General features: G+C 33.4%; 1 protein-coding gene across 1 annotated transcript; it reads right to left on the bottom strand.

The window, feature by feature from the left end:
- Positions 1-8,116: 8,116 nt before the first annotated feature.
- Positions 8,117-8,746, bottom strand: LOC107641124 (uncharacterized). The gene is made up of 2 exons (XM_016344629.2): positions 8,666-8,746; positions 8,117-8,560 (listed from the first exon to the last, which is right to left on the bottom strand). Exons 1-2 carry the CDS (start codon positions 8,744-8,746, stop codon positions 8,117-8,119), a joined length of 525 nt encoding a protein of 174 aa, XP_016200115.2.
- Between the last annotated feature and the right edge of the window lie 7,059 nt (positions 8,747-15,805).

Raw genomic sequence — 15,805 nt, 5'->3', positions numbered from 1 at the left:
CTTTGGTAACAAATGAGCAAATCTTTCTTAATTTTCTTGAGCCTAAAGTTATTGTTTGGTAAGAGTTTCAAATAGGTCTGTGTGCTCTGATAATTGCCAAATGGTGGCTTAGTGTAACTACATGCTTTTCATCTCTACCTCAAGCTCCTCTCTTTCGTATGCGTGATCAGTTCCAATATTCTGCACGTATTTAGTTTTGCTGCTAAGCGTTTGTTTGGCATTGCAATATATTCATTTTTTATGGCATGTTGCAGGCCGAGTGGATGGTGCCTGAAGTGTTAAGAAATGAACCTTAAAATGAAAAGTAAGCTCAGTTATCATTGGTTTTTGTCAATTTTTCTTTATTTTGCTTGTGGAGGAGGATTTCATAGTATGTGTTCCTCTCTAACCTGAATCATCTGGCATAGGGAAAAATAAGTTGGAATTTTTATTACATATAAGTGTTGTTCTTTGGCTTTCTTGTCCCGTCGTTCTTCTCATTGGTTTTGCCACCCTTTTAAGACATTCATAATTTTATGATTATAATAAGTGGTGATTGGATATCCAGGTGCGATGTTTATACTTTGGAGTCATATTATGGGAGCTCTCTACTTTGCAACAGCCCTGGAGTGGAATGAATCCGATGCAAGTTGTGGGTGCTGTTGGTTTCCAGCATTGTTGCCTACTTGCCTTGTCATTGCAGATGATATGGACCCTGCTATCACGGATATTATCAAGCAATGCTGGCAGACGTGAGTGTACTCTTCAATCATTTTATCCTTATTCTAAGATATCAGAACTCTTGCTTATAGCATTCTGAAAACCACTTGTTCTATTGGATATGAATAATCACATGAAAGGAAATACACACTTGATCTTGCCAAGGTACAGTTTTGTTTCAATATAACCATTTTTTCTAATAAAAAATCCTTATAAAGCGCAAGCCAGTTTCAAGAAACCCCTGTAACGACGACTCGTCGTTTATGCATGATAGGGACTTGATTATACAATTTTTAAACTAGAAGACTTTGTTGAAAAATATTTGTACAGTATATAGACTTAATTGAAAACTTCTAGACTATAGGGATTTGTCGAAAATATTTCGCATATACAGGAATGCCCTTGCAAATGTTTTAGCTTTAGGAACCTTTATAATACTAAACCTACAATCATGGTTGGTGTGACTATATGATACTCTTTTGTATTGTAGAGATCCAAAGTTGAGAACTACAGAAATAATGGTGGCGCTGAAGCCGTTGCACAAACTGATCATTGGTTCTCAATCTGAAGTGCCGAAACCAGGTAGGCATGGGAAGGCTCAGTCATCAAGAGTTGGTGCAGACTCAGCTAACCATATCTTTTTCCATTTTTGCTGAAAAGAAAATGATGGGAAGACGAGTTGTACTGTATTTTTGTGCATGTTTGGGCGCCATTATTTTGTTAAAAAAAGATCTTTTTTCAATGAAAAAAGATCTTTTTTTATTTTTTAATGTGTTTGGCAAATTTTTAGTAGTAAAAGTAAAAGCACTAGTAAAATCAAAAAAAGATCTTTTTTGAGAAGCTGTAATTTACATCTTTTTTTAAAAGATCTTTTTTCCTTAAAAAAAAAAAGATGTTTTTCGTGTAATAAATGAACAAAAAAGTACTTTTATATTGTTATACCCAAACATAATTGATAGATAAAAAGACCTTTTTACATGAGATATCCAAACATAAAATTACTTTTACTTCTCTATAGGATCTTTTAAAAAAAGATAACTCGAAAAAAGATTTTTTCTCAAAAGCTCACCCAAACAACCTTTGTTCATTCAGTCATGTGATTCTTTTCAGTCTTGTCTCTTTCCTTTTCTTTTTTTCTTTTTAATTTCTTTCTTCCGATTTACTTTTAATTTTTTTTGCAGTGGAGTCATTATCATTTATCAGTTTGTACCATTTGTTTGTATACACAATTCTTTGTAATTTTGCTGTAATCAATTCTAAATTTTGATGTGCATAAATTATTAAATGTTGCAGTTGTAGCTTGAATGGAAGAAAAATTGATAGTCCGTGGAAATTGTTTGGTGCTGTAAATGCAAATTGGATAAGCTTTTTATTCTTTTTTTTTTAATTTTTTAATTTGGATGGTCCAAGTGTTATTATGTCTAAGGCTTGAATTGGTAAAATTTTTTATTTTACATTTGGTATATAAAAAAAATTATGTATTTATACTTACAAATTTTAAAAGATAGGAGCGTTTTTAAAAGTATTTAAGATGAATTTTTTTAAAAATAATTTTGTATATTAAAATTAAAAAATTTAATATAATTTTATACATTAATTAATATTTAAATATAATTCTTATATTAAAGTATATTATAGTATTTTTAAATTTAAAAGTTATTTTATGAAATGCTATTGTTATTTGTATTTATTAAAAATTATTTTAAATTTAATTTATTAAATATAAATATTACAAATTTTAAAAGACTATCTTTTAAAAATTAATATTTATAAATTACTTTAAAAAAATAAAAGTTTTACTAAACAAAATCTAACTAGTTCATCCTTCTTGCTGAAAAAATAACATTGTTTATATTTTTATCAAACTCGTAAAAAAAATGTCTTTTGGTTTAAATTTGATGGAAAAAAAATTATAAAAGTGCTTTAGTATTTTATTATATACATATATTTAATATGTGATGTTATGTTTATAAAAATAATATAAATAGTTATTTAAAATTACATAATTAAATAAAGATATAAAATAATCTATATTTTCTATATATTAAAATTATACGCTTTTTATCTTTTAAAATGACTTTTTTAGCGGATTAAATATAAATTTTTGTTAGTCTAGTTTACATTTTTTTTCAGAAAAGTGATTGAGAAGTCAATTCAAACAGATTAATTATAGTAGCAAAGAGAAAATATATCTTTTCAATTTACTTTTCTTAATTAATGTTATAAAATAGACTTATATTAAATTATTTTTATATAAAATTAATAATTAAAAATCATTAGATGATAGTTTAATTAAATTTATTAAATTATTTAATAATTTTTAAATATTATTTTTACATAAAAATATTTATATATAAATTTTTGCCTATAAAATATGATTTTTATTGGTAATTTTTAAGTGAATAAAAGAAATAAAGAAAACTTGTCTAATAAAAGGCCATTGTTACAGAAATTATTTTTTATATGGAATATCCAATGGTGTATTTGCTCAATATCAGAGAAGGAGGTGTTTTATCGCGTTGTAAGTGAGGTGTTTAACACGTAGGGGGCGTGGTGACAGAGCCAATTGGAAGTGTGGCAGTTCCCGAGCACCACGCAGAGGACGTAGTGAGGTGGCGGGCATGCACGGGTGGCAACAACACGCAGGGAGTGTGTTCCCTCTAAATCTTGGCAGCGTTGCAGGCTTTTGCTTAGTTCCAAGGATGCAGCAACACAGGGGAGTATTGCAGGTGGTCTGCATGTAGGGGACAGCCCCCACTCCGATAACAAGCTAGTCTCATTTTCAAGCTCTATAAATTGAGCTTCTTGCTTCTTGGTGGAGTATCTATCTGGATCGTGCTAGGGAGACAATGGACTATTTGTACAATGTATACAATGGGCTATTGAGTTACAAAGCTTTTGCTTAGTTCCAAGGATGCAGCAACACAGGGGAGTATTGCAGGTGGTCTGCATGCAGGGGACAGCCCCCACTCCGATAACAAGCTAGTCTCATTTTCAAGCTCTATAAATTGAGCTTCTTGCTTCTTGGTGGAGTATCTATCTGGATCCTGTTAGGGAGACAATGGACTATTTGTACAATGTATACAATGGGCTATTGAGTTACAAAATGAACATCTCCCATACTATCTAGAATAATCATCTGAGTACTAGCGATAATAAACATCTTCTCAAAAATTTAAATTGATTTTGGGGTTCACCAAGGTAAAAACTCTTGACCTTTCGGATCTAGCGCTCTAATACCATGCATGATACCACTCATCCCAAAAGCTTCAGCTGATGGAAAAAGGTAACACTAATGATTATATCTCTAATGCTTTCTAAACTTCCATTATACACATTGTATAAATATTCCATTGGCTTCTCATACTTTCCCTATCTAAAATTTGTGAGTGATACTAAGAAAGAAGATAGGTGGAGCATTTGAAGTTTGTGCAGCATCTAAAGTTTGTGAAGTGTGTTATATAGTGAGAGTTAGGATTTTATTTAGGTGTGTATAAAGAAAAAAATTATTAATTTTGTAGTGATTAAAAAATGGTACGTAATTATACGATACTCGAAGAACATATCATCAATTATTTGGATCATCCAATTTATTTAAGTTGATAATTTTATTATTTTATGTATTTAAATAAAAATTTTATATATATTTATTTATTTTCGATAATTAATATTATTTAGATTTTTTTATTTTTAATATAAATATTGTTAAATATTTTATATATTTTCGAAAACAAATATTTTTTATATTTACATAGTTATTTTCGAAAATAAATAATAGTTATAGTTATTTATTTTTGAAAATTAATATTATTTAGATATTTTTTATTTTTGAATATAAATATTATTGAATATTTTATATATTTTCGAAAACAAATATTATTTATATTTATTTATTTATTTTCGAAAATAGATATTAATATTATTGATATTTATTTATTTTCTAAAATAAATATTATTTATATTTGTTTATTTTCAAAAATAGATATTATTTAGATTTTTTTATTTTTGAATATAAATATTATTAAATATTTTATATATTTTCAAAAATATATTATTTATATTTATTTATTTATTTTCAAAAATAAATATTATTGATATTTATTTATTTTTGAATATAAATATTAAATGTATTTATTTATAATATTTAAGTAAGTAAATATTTTTTTATGATTAGGAATAAAAATATGTTATATTTATGTAAATTATTATTATAAATATTTATTTTTATTTATTTAAACTAATATTTAATGAATAAATTTTGTTGAACTAGCCAAATAGGAATTTGATGGTTCGTAAACTGGATCCGCCGCAGACGTGTAATCCGATGGTCGAAAACTACTTACGCTCAATCGGATTCTACCACGTCTCTAGGATTGGGTTCATAAAACAATTTTACCCCTTATTAGCTGCTTTGGTGGAAATGTGGAGACTAGAAACTCATACCTTTGTATTGCCGGTGGGTGAGGTTACTGTGACATTAGAAGATGTCGCTCATATATTTGGCCTACCCATTGATTGAGAGCCTGTGAGCGACCGGACAGATAGTAGTAGCGACTTCCTATAGAGTCAGAGCATCGCTATATTCCGCCACGAACTGGCTGTCAGTAGTTCTTCGAAATCTTATATAAAGTTGGGTTGTGTTCGGGATATCAGAGACGCAGAGCAATTGGACACCGAGGAGTCTATTAAGAGATACGTCAGATGCCAGATTTTTTGTTTTTTGGGTTCAACCTTATTCACGGATAAGTCGATCGCATATGTCCACGCGAAGTATCTACCGTTGCTTCGCGATTTCGAGTGGATCCATACTTATAGTTGGGGGTCAACATGTCTCGCGCATCTTTACAGGGGATTATGTCGTGCATCACAGTATGATGCTAAGGAGATGGATGACCATCTTAATTTGTTGTTTGTTTGGGCATGGGAGCGACTGCCGTGTATTGCGCCCATACCCAGACAATCCCTTCCACCGGTTGTGATACCAGTTGCCATGAGGTAACAGTTCCTATTTCAGTCCTGCATTATGTTGACAATGCATATTTGACCTACGGTAACTGATACGGAACGTAACCCAGGATAAGATGGAAGATCAAAGAAAGGGACTCATCTACCTCAATTTGATTTCCTGATGCAACAGTTAAGGGAATCACTCTACCTCACCTGTTCACACCCAAGTTTCTCAAAGAAACTCAAAGAAAATTTCATTCATAAAATTAAGAAAAAAAAAGGCTACCAGGTTTTAGAGGGTTTTTATACCTCTTAAATTTAAATCCCTAACTCATAAGTTCACTAGAATAAAATATGGGTCAAATCATAATTGGGCCTAAAACAAACAAATAACAAAAATAAAATAAACATAGAATAAATTCTAAGAAAGTGATGTCTCTTTTAATTCATCTTGACTAATGAGAGTCTTCAATGCATCTTGTAAAATAGTAAGACGTGTGGCTTTTGATAATCGTTAATCATTGTCTTGCCCAATTCTTGATGCATCTCCTGAACACATGATTTAGCCATGTTTGCAAAATCTTCTTTTATTCTCTTAGTTGTTGCTCTTGTAATTGGACCAATTGGCATATGACAGTTTTCAGTTTATCCCATAGGGCTCGTATCAGTAACCTTTTTTTTTTTTCAATGAATCATATTTCAGGTGGAGTCATTCCTATCTGAACAAGGCGTGGTCATCGAAGATCGTAGCGATTTTTAGGTAGGAAATAGACTACATGGACGAGGTAAATATTTAGGGTTTGTATGATTCCCATATAGAAAAATTAATATTAGGGTGCTAATTTTCTAATAATATGTGGCAGTTTGTATGGCGGCTGTATGAAGGGCTGATCATACCCGACGAGTTACATGGTCACCTTGAGGTGTGTGACATCGTTGCTCCATTATTGTCGTTCGAGTGTGCCGAATGTCATTCTGCGAACCGAATCATGCGTCAGTTTGGGTATGCACAACCTCCCCCGCCGGTAGCAAGAGAAATTCTATTGAGAGAGCATTGCATCACTCTTTGCGGAGCGCAGCTTTATGACTGGACAGTTTTACATGGGGATGGATAAAGGAATGGGGCAACTGTCGTAACAATCGATTGCGAGATTAGCACCCCCTTCCGACTTGGGACTTTTACACCGTCGACGGAGTATCGAGATTGGTATGTGGGATCGTACGGACATCTGCTGAGATTGTCAGAGTACGTTTCTCAGCATCCAGATCAGCCACTAGTACCACAGCCACCAGCACCTCAGGATCCACCTCAGTACGCAGTGTTTCAGTCATTTCCTTATTATATACCACAACCACCAGACCACAATCACCATAGTGAGCCTAGCCACCACGTTCAGTCTGGTGACTACGACGAGGCAGTCTCACAGACGTCGCAGTCAGCATAGTGGGCACAGTCAGCACAGTGGGCACAGTCAGCACAGTGGGCACAGTTGGCATAGTGGACACAATTAGCACTCTCAGCACAGCCAGCACTCCCAGCATTCTCAGCACAGCCACCAAGGTCAGTCTGGCCAGCATATTCTGCCCATACTTACCATTCTGGCCGGACATGAATGGTTTGACTTTCCGTTGATCCCATTGCAGATTCTCGGTGATGGTCATGGAGATCAGCAAATACAGCATTGGGCCTACGGTGGTTTTGGTGGTTGTCCAGATCTTACCACTATGCCTATACCATCAGGATCAGCTGATGGACATGGGACATCAGTAGACATGGCCTATGGTATGCGGGGTCATGCTTCCGAGCACACGTCAGGTGGGACATCGTGTGACAGTGGTTTCATCCAGCCGCATCGGGGATACGAGGTTGTTGACGAGGACAACCTCGGTGCATCTGCTCTGGCAGAGGCAGGTGGGTCAGCTACTTCGGCTGTGGATGACTCAGTTTGGGGTCACCCATATGACTTATGGACGGAACAAAATCCACCTAAGGTTTATTCCGTCGCGATTTGGTTAGGGCATGATGGGCAAGGGACTGAACTGGTTGGTTCGAAAGAAGTGAGCTTGGGTTTATGTTGTTTTGGTTAATTTTAAGAATTAAGTTAATGTAATTTGTAGTTAATCTTTTGTAATGTTGACCTATATTTAATTTTAATTATGGTGTCAGAATTAGGTGAATGTAAATCTTGGTTAAACTTTTGTATGTGTACCTCACAAAGGCAGTAAATGATAATATTAACTAAACATTAAGAACATCGAAAACATCAATGGATAAACCCAAATTAAAATACAAACATGACGAACATCAACAACATCAACGGACACAATCCAAAGTTAAAAATACAAACACGCTTGCGTATATCAAAAATATTAACTGAGAAACACAAAAATCAACAAAGACCTAGGGAGGACCATCGTCACCAGCACCACTCGGTCCAGCACGTTGGGGACATCAACTCCGATTATGACCCTAAGCATCACATAGACGGCATATCCGAGGACTATGCATGTCACGTGAATCCATTTCATTCAGGTATCGGGTCGACTTGGGACGACCTTTCAACGTGCGCCTCAAGGCAGGATTAGCGACCAATGCGGGTCCCTGATAAGCAGGCCATGTTTCTGCATCGCTTAATGGTACGAACTCAAATATATAGACCTTACGAACTTCTGTCGTCATGTACACATCATGAACATACAGCTGCCAGTCGAGTCGCTGGTTGGCACAACAAGCAATAACATGTCGACATGGTAGTCGTTCCACCTGAAAGTGTCCACAGTCACACGTCTGTCGCGCAAGATCAACTACCAACACCTTTTCATTAGGCATTTCACGCACCTCAAACACCTCGTTTTGTCTATCAAACCGTTGCACAACTATATTTCCAGCACGTTGCATATTTGCTTTGATCCGCTGTTGTGCAAATACAGAGTAAGTAAATCTGGAACGCTTGCGTTCGTGAGTCTCAACACTCTTTCACGTAAATAGTTCATTTAATCGATAATACGTTGCTCAGACGAGGGCCAACACAACGAGGTTTCGGGCACCCTTTAACACTGAATTAATGCACTCCACAAGGTTCGTCGTCATATGGCCCATCGATGACCCTCATCAAATGCTAATACCAATGTCTAAGTCCAATGGCATCGCACCACCGAGCATATGCCTTGCCTCGCTCTTCCAACCTCTTATAGTTGATGTTGTACTCCTCCACTATCCTTAAATACCCTATGTTGACAACAAGTTTTTGCAGGTGAGATACTTTGAATGCCCTTAAGAAATTGCTACCGATGTGCCTTATACAAAATATCCACCATGCTCTCGGAGGTTGCCAATCACCACCGGAACGATTTACTGCTGCCCGGATTAACTCACGTTGGTTTGAGATCATACCCACACCGTCTTTTCTAACAACATGCCTTCATAGATTCCTGAGAAAGAAGTGTCACACATCAGCTGTCTCTCACTCCACCAGAGCAAAGGCGATAGGCACAATGTTCTGGTTTCCATCTTGTGCAACAGCAACTAGAAGTGTACCTTTATTTTTTTCGTATAGGTGTGTGCCGTGAACCTGAACTAGAGGCTTGCAATGCTTGAACGCCCTAATGCATTGATTAAAACTCCAAAATATGCGGTGAAGTATTCTGACACCGTCCGCCTCCTCACTCCCGTTGTACAGTGGTCGTGTTTCTATTTGGACAATTGAGTCTGGAATCTTCTGAACCATGACCGAGAGCCACCATGGTAAAGCATGGTAAGAATCCTCCCAACCACCGAAAACTTTGGCTATAGACTTCTGCTTTGCCAACCAAGCCTTTCGGTAACTGATGGTGTAGTTGAACCTTGACTGGACTTCTGCAATTATAGATTTGACCTTGATGGACGGGTCAGTCTCAACCAATGGCCTTATAGTCTCAGCAACTATTCCGAGTCTAACTTGGAATAATCCTGTGAAATCGTTCCCATGGTGCACGTGTGCTTACCATTGTATCTCCGTATCTCCCAACAACCTTTTTTCCGTATCAAGCTGGCTCGGATAAGCCAGTCGCACCCACGCCCATACCTCTTGCATTTTTGCATAAACATTGTAGTCAACTCCTCTAGAGATAGTGTAACTTCTAATTGCTACAACGACAGACTTTCTAGAACTATACTTCATTCCGATCCTGAACTCTCCGTCCTCAAGGTCAGCAACACCTACAGAAAGCAGATATCATCATTCATTGATACATCCAAAAGATAAAAATACAAAAACATATTATTCACTCATCACGTACCTATGTTTGCATATTTCGGAAATTCCGGTGCATTCATGGCGTTAAGATCCAAATTACGCATAGGGGGGACATTCATCGGTTGACTAACTGCGTGATGAACCACTATATTCTCCGTTGCTGCCTCGACTCCCACATCACCATCCTCGTCTTCGTCGCCAGCTTCATAAGTGGCTTCGAAGTCCTCTTCACTGTCATTGTTCATTCCTTCGTACACTGCAGCTCTATCATCCTCTATATCTAAATCATTTTGAATCTCATCTGCCTCTACGTTTTCAAACTCAACATACAACTCAATCTGTAGCTGTCGCATCTAAGTCTGCCGGTGAATTTGGAACATATTCTGTATACTCGTTTCGTCAATAATCGGCATAATATCAAACTGTATTAGACCACCAAAAACTATAACCGAATTCCGGTACAAAATACTGCTCACTCTCGTCAACATTCCATTCTCCATGCTTTGACAGAGACCGTTTTGAAGCTCCATCAATGTCATGGTGCAGGGAACCACAAACGAAAATAGATTCTGACACACAAACCTCACTCCTTCATGAGTATTCCGTATAATCTCACCGTTGCGATACATTACCAAGTTTGTGGCACCCTCCATTACACTAGCAACACAATAAAAACTACTATAAAAAACACTCTTCTTTGCAATGAAAATGGTACCGAGATTTGCCTTATATATAGGGTAGCACTCAACACTCCCCCTGTGCTGACTTAGCACGCCCCCCCCACTTTTTTATTCATCAGCCAATGACAATTCGCCACGTGTAACACGTCCACCCCCGTGCTGACTCAGCACGCCCCCCATATGTTGCAAATCCATGCAACCAAACTTTGCCACGTGGCTATCATGCCCCCACGTGCTGCATTCAACACTCCTCTCCCAGTGTTGAATCTTTCATCTGATAGTTCCACCAATTTGTAAATCCACTCACTGTATCCATTTTCAAATAAAACATCAATAGTAAATCCATAACTAAAATTTTTAGCCCCATTGCTATGCTAATGAAACTTTTTTTTTCTTTCACATGATGAACTGAGGTGGCATACTCTAGAAGAGAGACATTTACCTAGTCTTGGACAGCTTTTCTGCTTTGTTACAAAAATTTTGTTTCCTCTATGAGATAATTAGTGAATTTTTTTCTACGGATGAGCCTCGAGGCCCTTTTTGTGTGTGTTTTTATAATTTTATTTGTTGTTGTTACTATATTTTTTCTCTGCTTGTTTTGAATTTATTTTTTTGGAATAATGTATATTAGAATCTCTTTGGGGAGTTTATTCATCAGGATTCAGATTTGGTCTTCTGCAGGTTTTCTATGGTATGTCCAAGACTCCAAATAGTAGTAGCTATTAATGTTTAGAAATACATTTTACTAAAAAAAAAAAAAAACATGTTTAGAAATACATGTTAAATGAATTCACATTAAAAATATTTATTGAAATTTTAACAGACTTAAAGAGTAGTCATCGTTTCTTGGTGAAAAATTATTATTTAGCGTTCCTAATTTTAATGATAATAACTAATAGCTATGAGGTGTAATATTTTATTCGGTGATAATTTTTTATTTATTCCATTTAATCTTTTTCCAATGATAAGTTGATTTGTCAATATTGTTTGATAAGTTTTTTAATATAAATAAACAATTATCAAGAGGCATAAACAAAAATTAACTCTAATTAATTGTTAGAACATGAATATTGTCTAAGTATAAATTTCTTAGTATATTCTTTTCTTGCATAATATTAAATATTTTTGGTCTTCTACTTTACCCGAAAAAATATATAGTAGAGTTAGACAAATTTTTACAAACAGGTGTATATTAGGTGTACTAGCAAAATTATGGCAAGTATGATACTAATTGCTAACCATTTCAAACATTCCAATTCGGCCTATTTTAATATTATATTACTCAACAAATTCTCTAAATCATAAATCTTAAAATTATCCGTCGACATTATACTTTTCTAAAGGTAACATGTCCCTTTATTGTTATTATTATTATATTTTTTGGGTCACTTAAATAAACTAAATAAAAAAAAAATCAAAGGAATTGTTTAAATAGAGGGACGGTCTCATTTAAGATTACTCTTAAATTCTTTCTAAGATGAAAGAAGCTCCACATGAGAAAGTTGTAATTTCATCGCCATCTTTGCCACAGTGTCTGTCACCATATTTGCATCTCTCATAATTAAACGAAAATCAACATGCTAATTCTAATACATGATATCTCTTATTTTGAGCGCCAATGGATCAATAAACCCAAAACCATCTTGGTGATTAGTAATAAGATTAAACGCTTTCACATAATCCGTCTCACAGATAACATCTCATTGACCCACATTCCAAGCTAAGAGATATCCTCTCCAAATAGCAAACAATTTCCCTTAAAGAATACTATTACTCTCAATCATTCCCAAACACCCTGTTTGCCAACTCCCATTACAATCTCTAATAACACAAGTAAAACCAATACTATCACCCGAACTAAGATACTAGCATCACAATTAATTTTGAAAGTACAAATGGATGGAGATTCCAAAAACCATTTAGAATAGAGGGAAGGAACATACGCTGTAATTTAAAAATATTCCTAAGCTCCTTTTTTGAAGTTAATGCCAGACAAATCACTTTTTTCAGAGGCCAAGTTTTATGAGGATTAAAGATGTTATTATTCCTTACTCGCCATATCCACCAAAGTCTCAAAAAGAACCTGCTCTCTGCTATGATACAAGAATCAGTTCTTCAATCCAAAGGATGACAAGAAATATCCAATGCTATATCCTACAAACTTAGTTTTTAGACAATCCCAAATATAATTAATTATATTTAATTATTCTATTAATATTTATAATTTTATTAAATTTTTAATTAAATCTCTATAATTTAAAGTTTGTAATTGAATCTATATACTAGATTAAAACTTTCAATTAGATCATCTCTTTTTTTTTTGTTAAAAGATACTATTTGTTTTAAAAGTAAATATTTTAGAATTATTAATTTTTTTAAATAACAGCTAATAAAGATCTAATTGCAAATTTTTTTATCTAATATAAGAATTTAATTATAATTTTTTAAACTCTAAAGTAATAATCGTGTTCTCTGATAATTGCCAAATGGGGGCTTAGTGTAACTACATGCTTTTCTCTCTACCTCAAGCTCCTCTCTTTCGTATGCGTGATCAGTTCCAATATTCTGCACGTATTTAGTTTTGCTGCTAAGCGTTTGTTTGGCATTGCAATATATTCATTTTTTATGGCATGTTGTAGGCCGAGTGGATGGTGCCTGAAGTGTTAAGAAATGAACCTTAAAATAAAAAGTAAGCTCAGTTATCATTGGTTTTCGTCATTAAATTTTTCTTTATTTTGCTTGTGGAGAAGGATTTCATAGTCTGTGTTCCTCTCTAACCTGAATCATCTGGCATAGGAAAAAATAAGTTGGAATTTTTATTACATATAAGTGTTATTCTTTTGCTTCCTTGTCTCGTCGTTCTTCTCATTGGTTTTGCCACCCTTTTAAGGCATTCATAATTTTATGATTATAACAAGTGGTGATTGGATATCCAGGTGCGATGTTTATAGCTTTGGAGTCATATTATGGGAGCTCTCTACTTTGCAACAGCCCTGGGGTGGAATGAATCCGATGCAAGTTGTGGGTGCTGTCGGTTTCCAGCATTGTTGCCTATTTGCCTTGTCATTGCAGATGATATGGACCCTGCTATCACGGATATTATCAAGCAATGCCGTCAGACGTGAGTGTACTCTTCAATCATTTTATCCTTATTCTAAGATATCAGAACTCTTGCTTATAGCATTCTGAAAACCACTTGTTCTATCGGATATGAATAATCTCATGAAAGGAAATACACATTTGATCTTGCCAAGGTACAGTTTTGTTTCAATATAACCATTTTTTAATAAAAAATTCTTATAAAGTGCAAGCCCGTTTCAAGAAATCCTTGTAATGACGACTCGTTTTCTCTTAAAGATTTTTATGCATGATAGGGACTTGATTACACAATTTTTAAACTATAAGACTTCGTTGAAAACTAGAGACTTGACTGTATAGTATTTTTGCTCATTCAGTCCTATGAGGTTGTGATTCTTTTCAGTCTTGACCATTTCCTTTCTTTTTTTTTTTTTCCTTTCTTCCCAGTTACTTTTAATTTTTTTTCAGTGGAGTCATTATCAGTTTGTACCATTTATTTGTGTACACAATTCTTTGTAATTTTGCTGTAATCAACTCTAAATTTTGATGTGCATAAATTATGAAATGTTGCAGTTGTAGCTTGAATGAAAAAAAAAATTGATAGTGCGTGGAAATTGTTTGGTGCTGTAAATGCAAATTGGATAAGCTTTTTATTCTTTTTTTGTTTCTTATTTTTTATTTGGATGGGTCCAAGTGTTATGTCTAAGGCTTGATTTGGTAAAATTTTTTGAAAAAGTGTTTTTCATTTAAAAGCATAAATTTTTTATTTTGTATTTAGTATATAAGAAAGATTATGTATTTGTACTTACAAATTTTAAAAGATAAAAATATTTTTAAAAGCATTTAAGATAAAATTTTTCAAAAATAATTTTACATATTAAAATTAAAAAATCTAATATAATCTTATACATTAATTAATATCTAAACATAATTTTATATTAATGTATATTATAGTATTTTTAAATTTTAAAAGTTATTATACTAAATGCTATTATTACTTGTATTTATTGAATGTTAGTTTTAATTTAATTTATTAAGTATAAATGTTATAATTTTTAAAATATTATCTTTTAAAAGTTAATTTCTATAAATTATTTAAAAAAAGTAAAAAATTTACTAAACAAAGCTTAACTTCTTCACCTTTCTTGCTAAAAAAATATTATTTATATTTTTATCAAATTCGTAAAAATAATGTCTTTTGGTTTAAATTTAATGAAAATAAATATATAAAAGTGCTTTAGTATTTTATTATACACGTATATTTAATACGTGATGTTATATTTGTAAAAATAATATGAATAGTTATTTAAGATATAAAATAATTTATATTTTCTGTATATTAAAATTAAATGCTTTTTATCTTTTAAAATGATTTTTTTAGTGTATCAAACATAAATTTTTGTTAGTTTAGTCAACATTTCTTTTTCTTTTAGAAAAGTAATTGAGAAGTCAATTCAAACAGATTATTCTAGTAACAAAGAGAAAAGAATAAATACTTAAATTAATCCCCAAAAGATTACTCGATCTCTAAATTGGTCCACAAAAAATAAAATTAATCAGAATTGTTCCCAAAAGATTTAAAAATAATCACGTTAATTCTTTTTGTCTATTATTTGACAAAGGATGTTAACATTTGCTTACCTGACCTTTAGTGTCACATGTCAATAAAAGCTTTAAAGGCGTCGTTTTCTTTGGTCACCCTTTTCAACCCTTTTTCATTACGGTCTATTCCATCTTTCTTCTCAAAATAGAACATCTCTCTAATCCAATCCTTCGTCTTTGGTTCTCACCTCTAGCAGAAAATGATGTTTAGCTTTGTGACGTTTATTGATCCACAAACTATTAAAACCATTTTAGACAAAGGGAATCCCCATTATGTTTGTGGGTCTTGAGTGCTTGTTAAACCTTACCAAAAAAAGTCAAAGGTTATTGAAAGGTACTTCCTTCGGTTAATTTATATTTTCAGCTTGGAATTGAAGGCTTAAACTCTGGATTTAAGCTTGAAATGTGGGTACAATTGCACCTGACATTAGAAAGGATTCTTGTTATAATTTGATTGTTTCTTGGTATAATTATATCAATATCTGATTATCTTAAGGTTAATTTAGAAAAATTTATATATGATAATAATATAGGAAGATGTTCAGGTATGGCAGTTTAGGGAGC

The sequence above is a fragment of the Arachis ipaensis genome, chromosome B5 (genome assembly GCF_059453495.1).
Source record: "Arachis ipaensis isolate K30076 ecotype BB chromosome B5, ASM5945349v1, whole genome shotgun sequence".
NCBI classification, from domain to species: Eukaryota; Viridiplantae; Streptophyta; class Magnoliopsida; order Fabales; family Fabaceae; genus Arachis; species Arachis ipaensis.
Note: the sequence above shows the minus strand (reverse complement) of the source record. Positions and strands in the feature narration are given on the sequence as shown.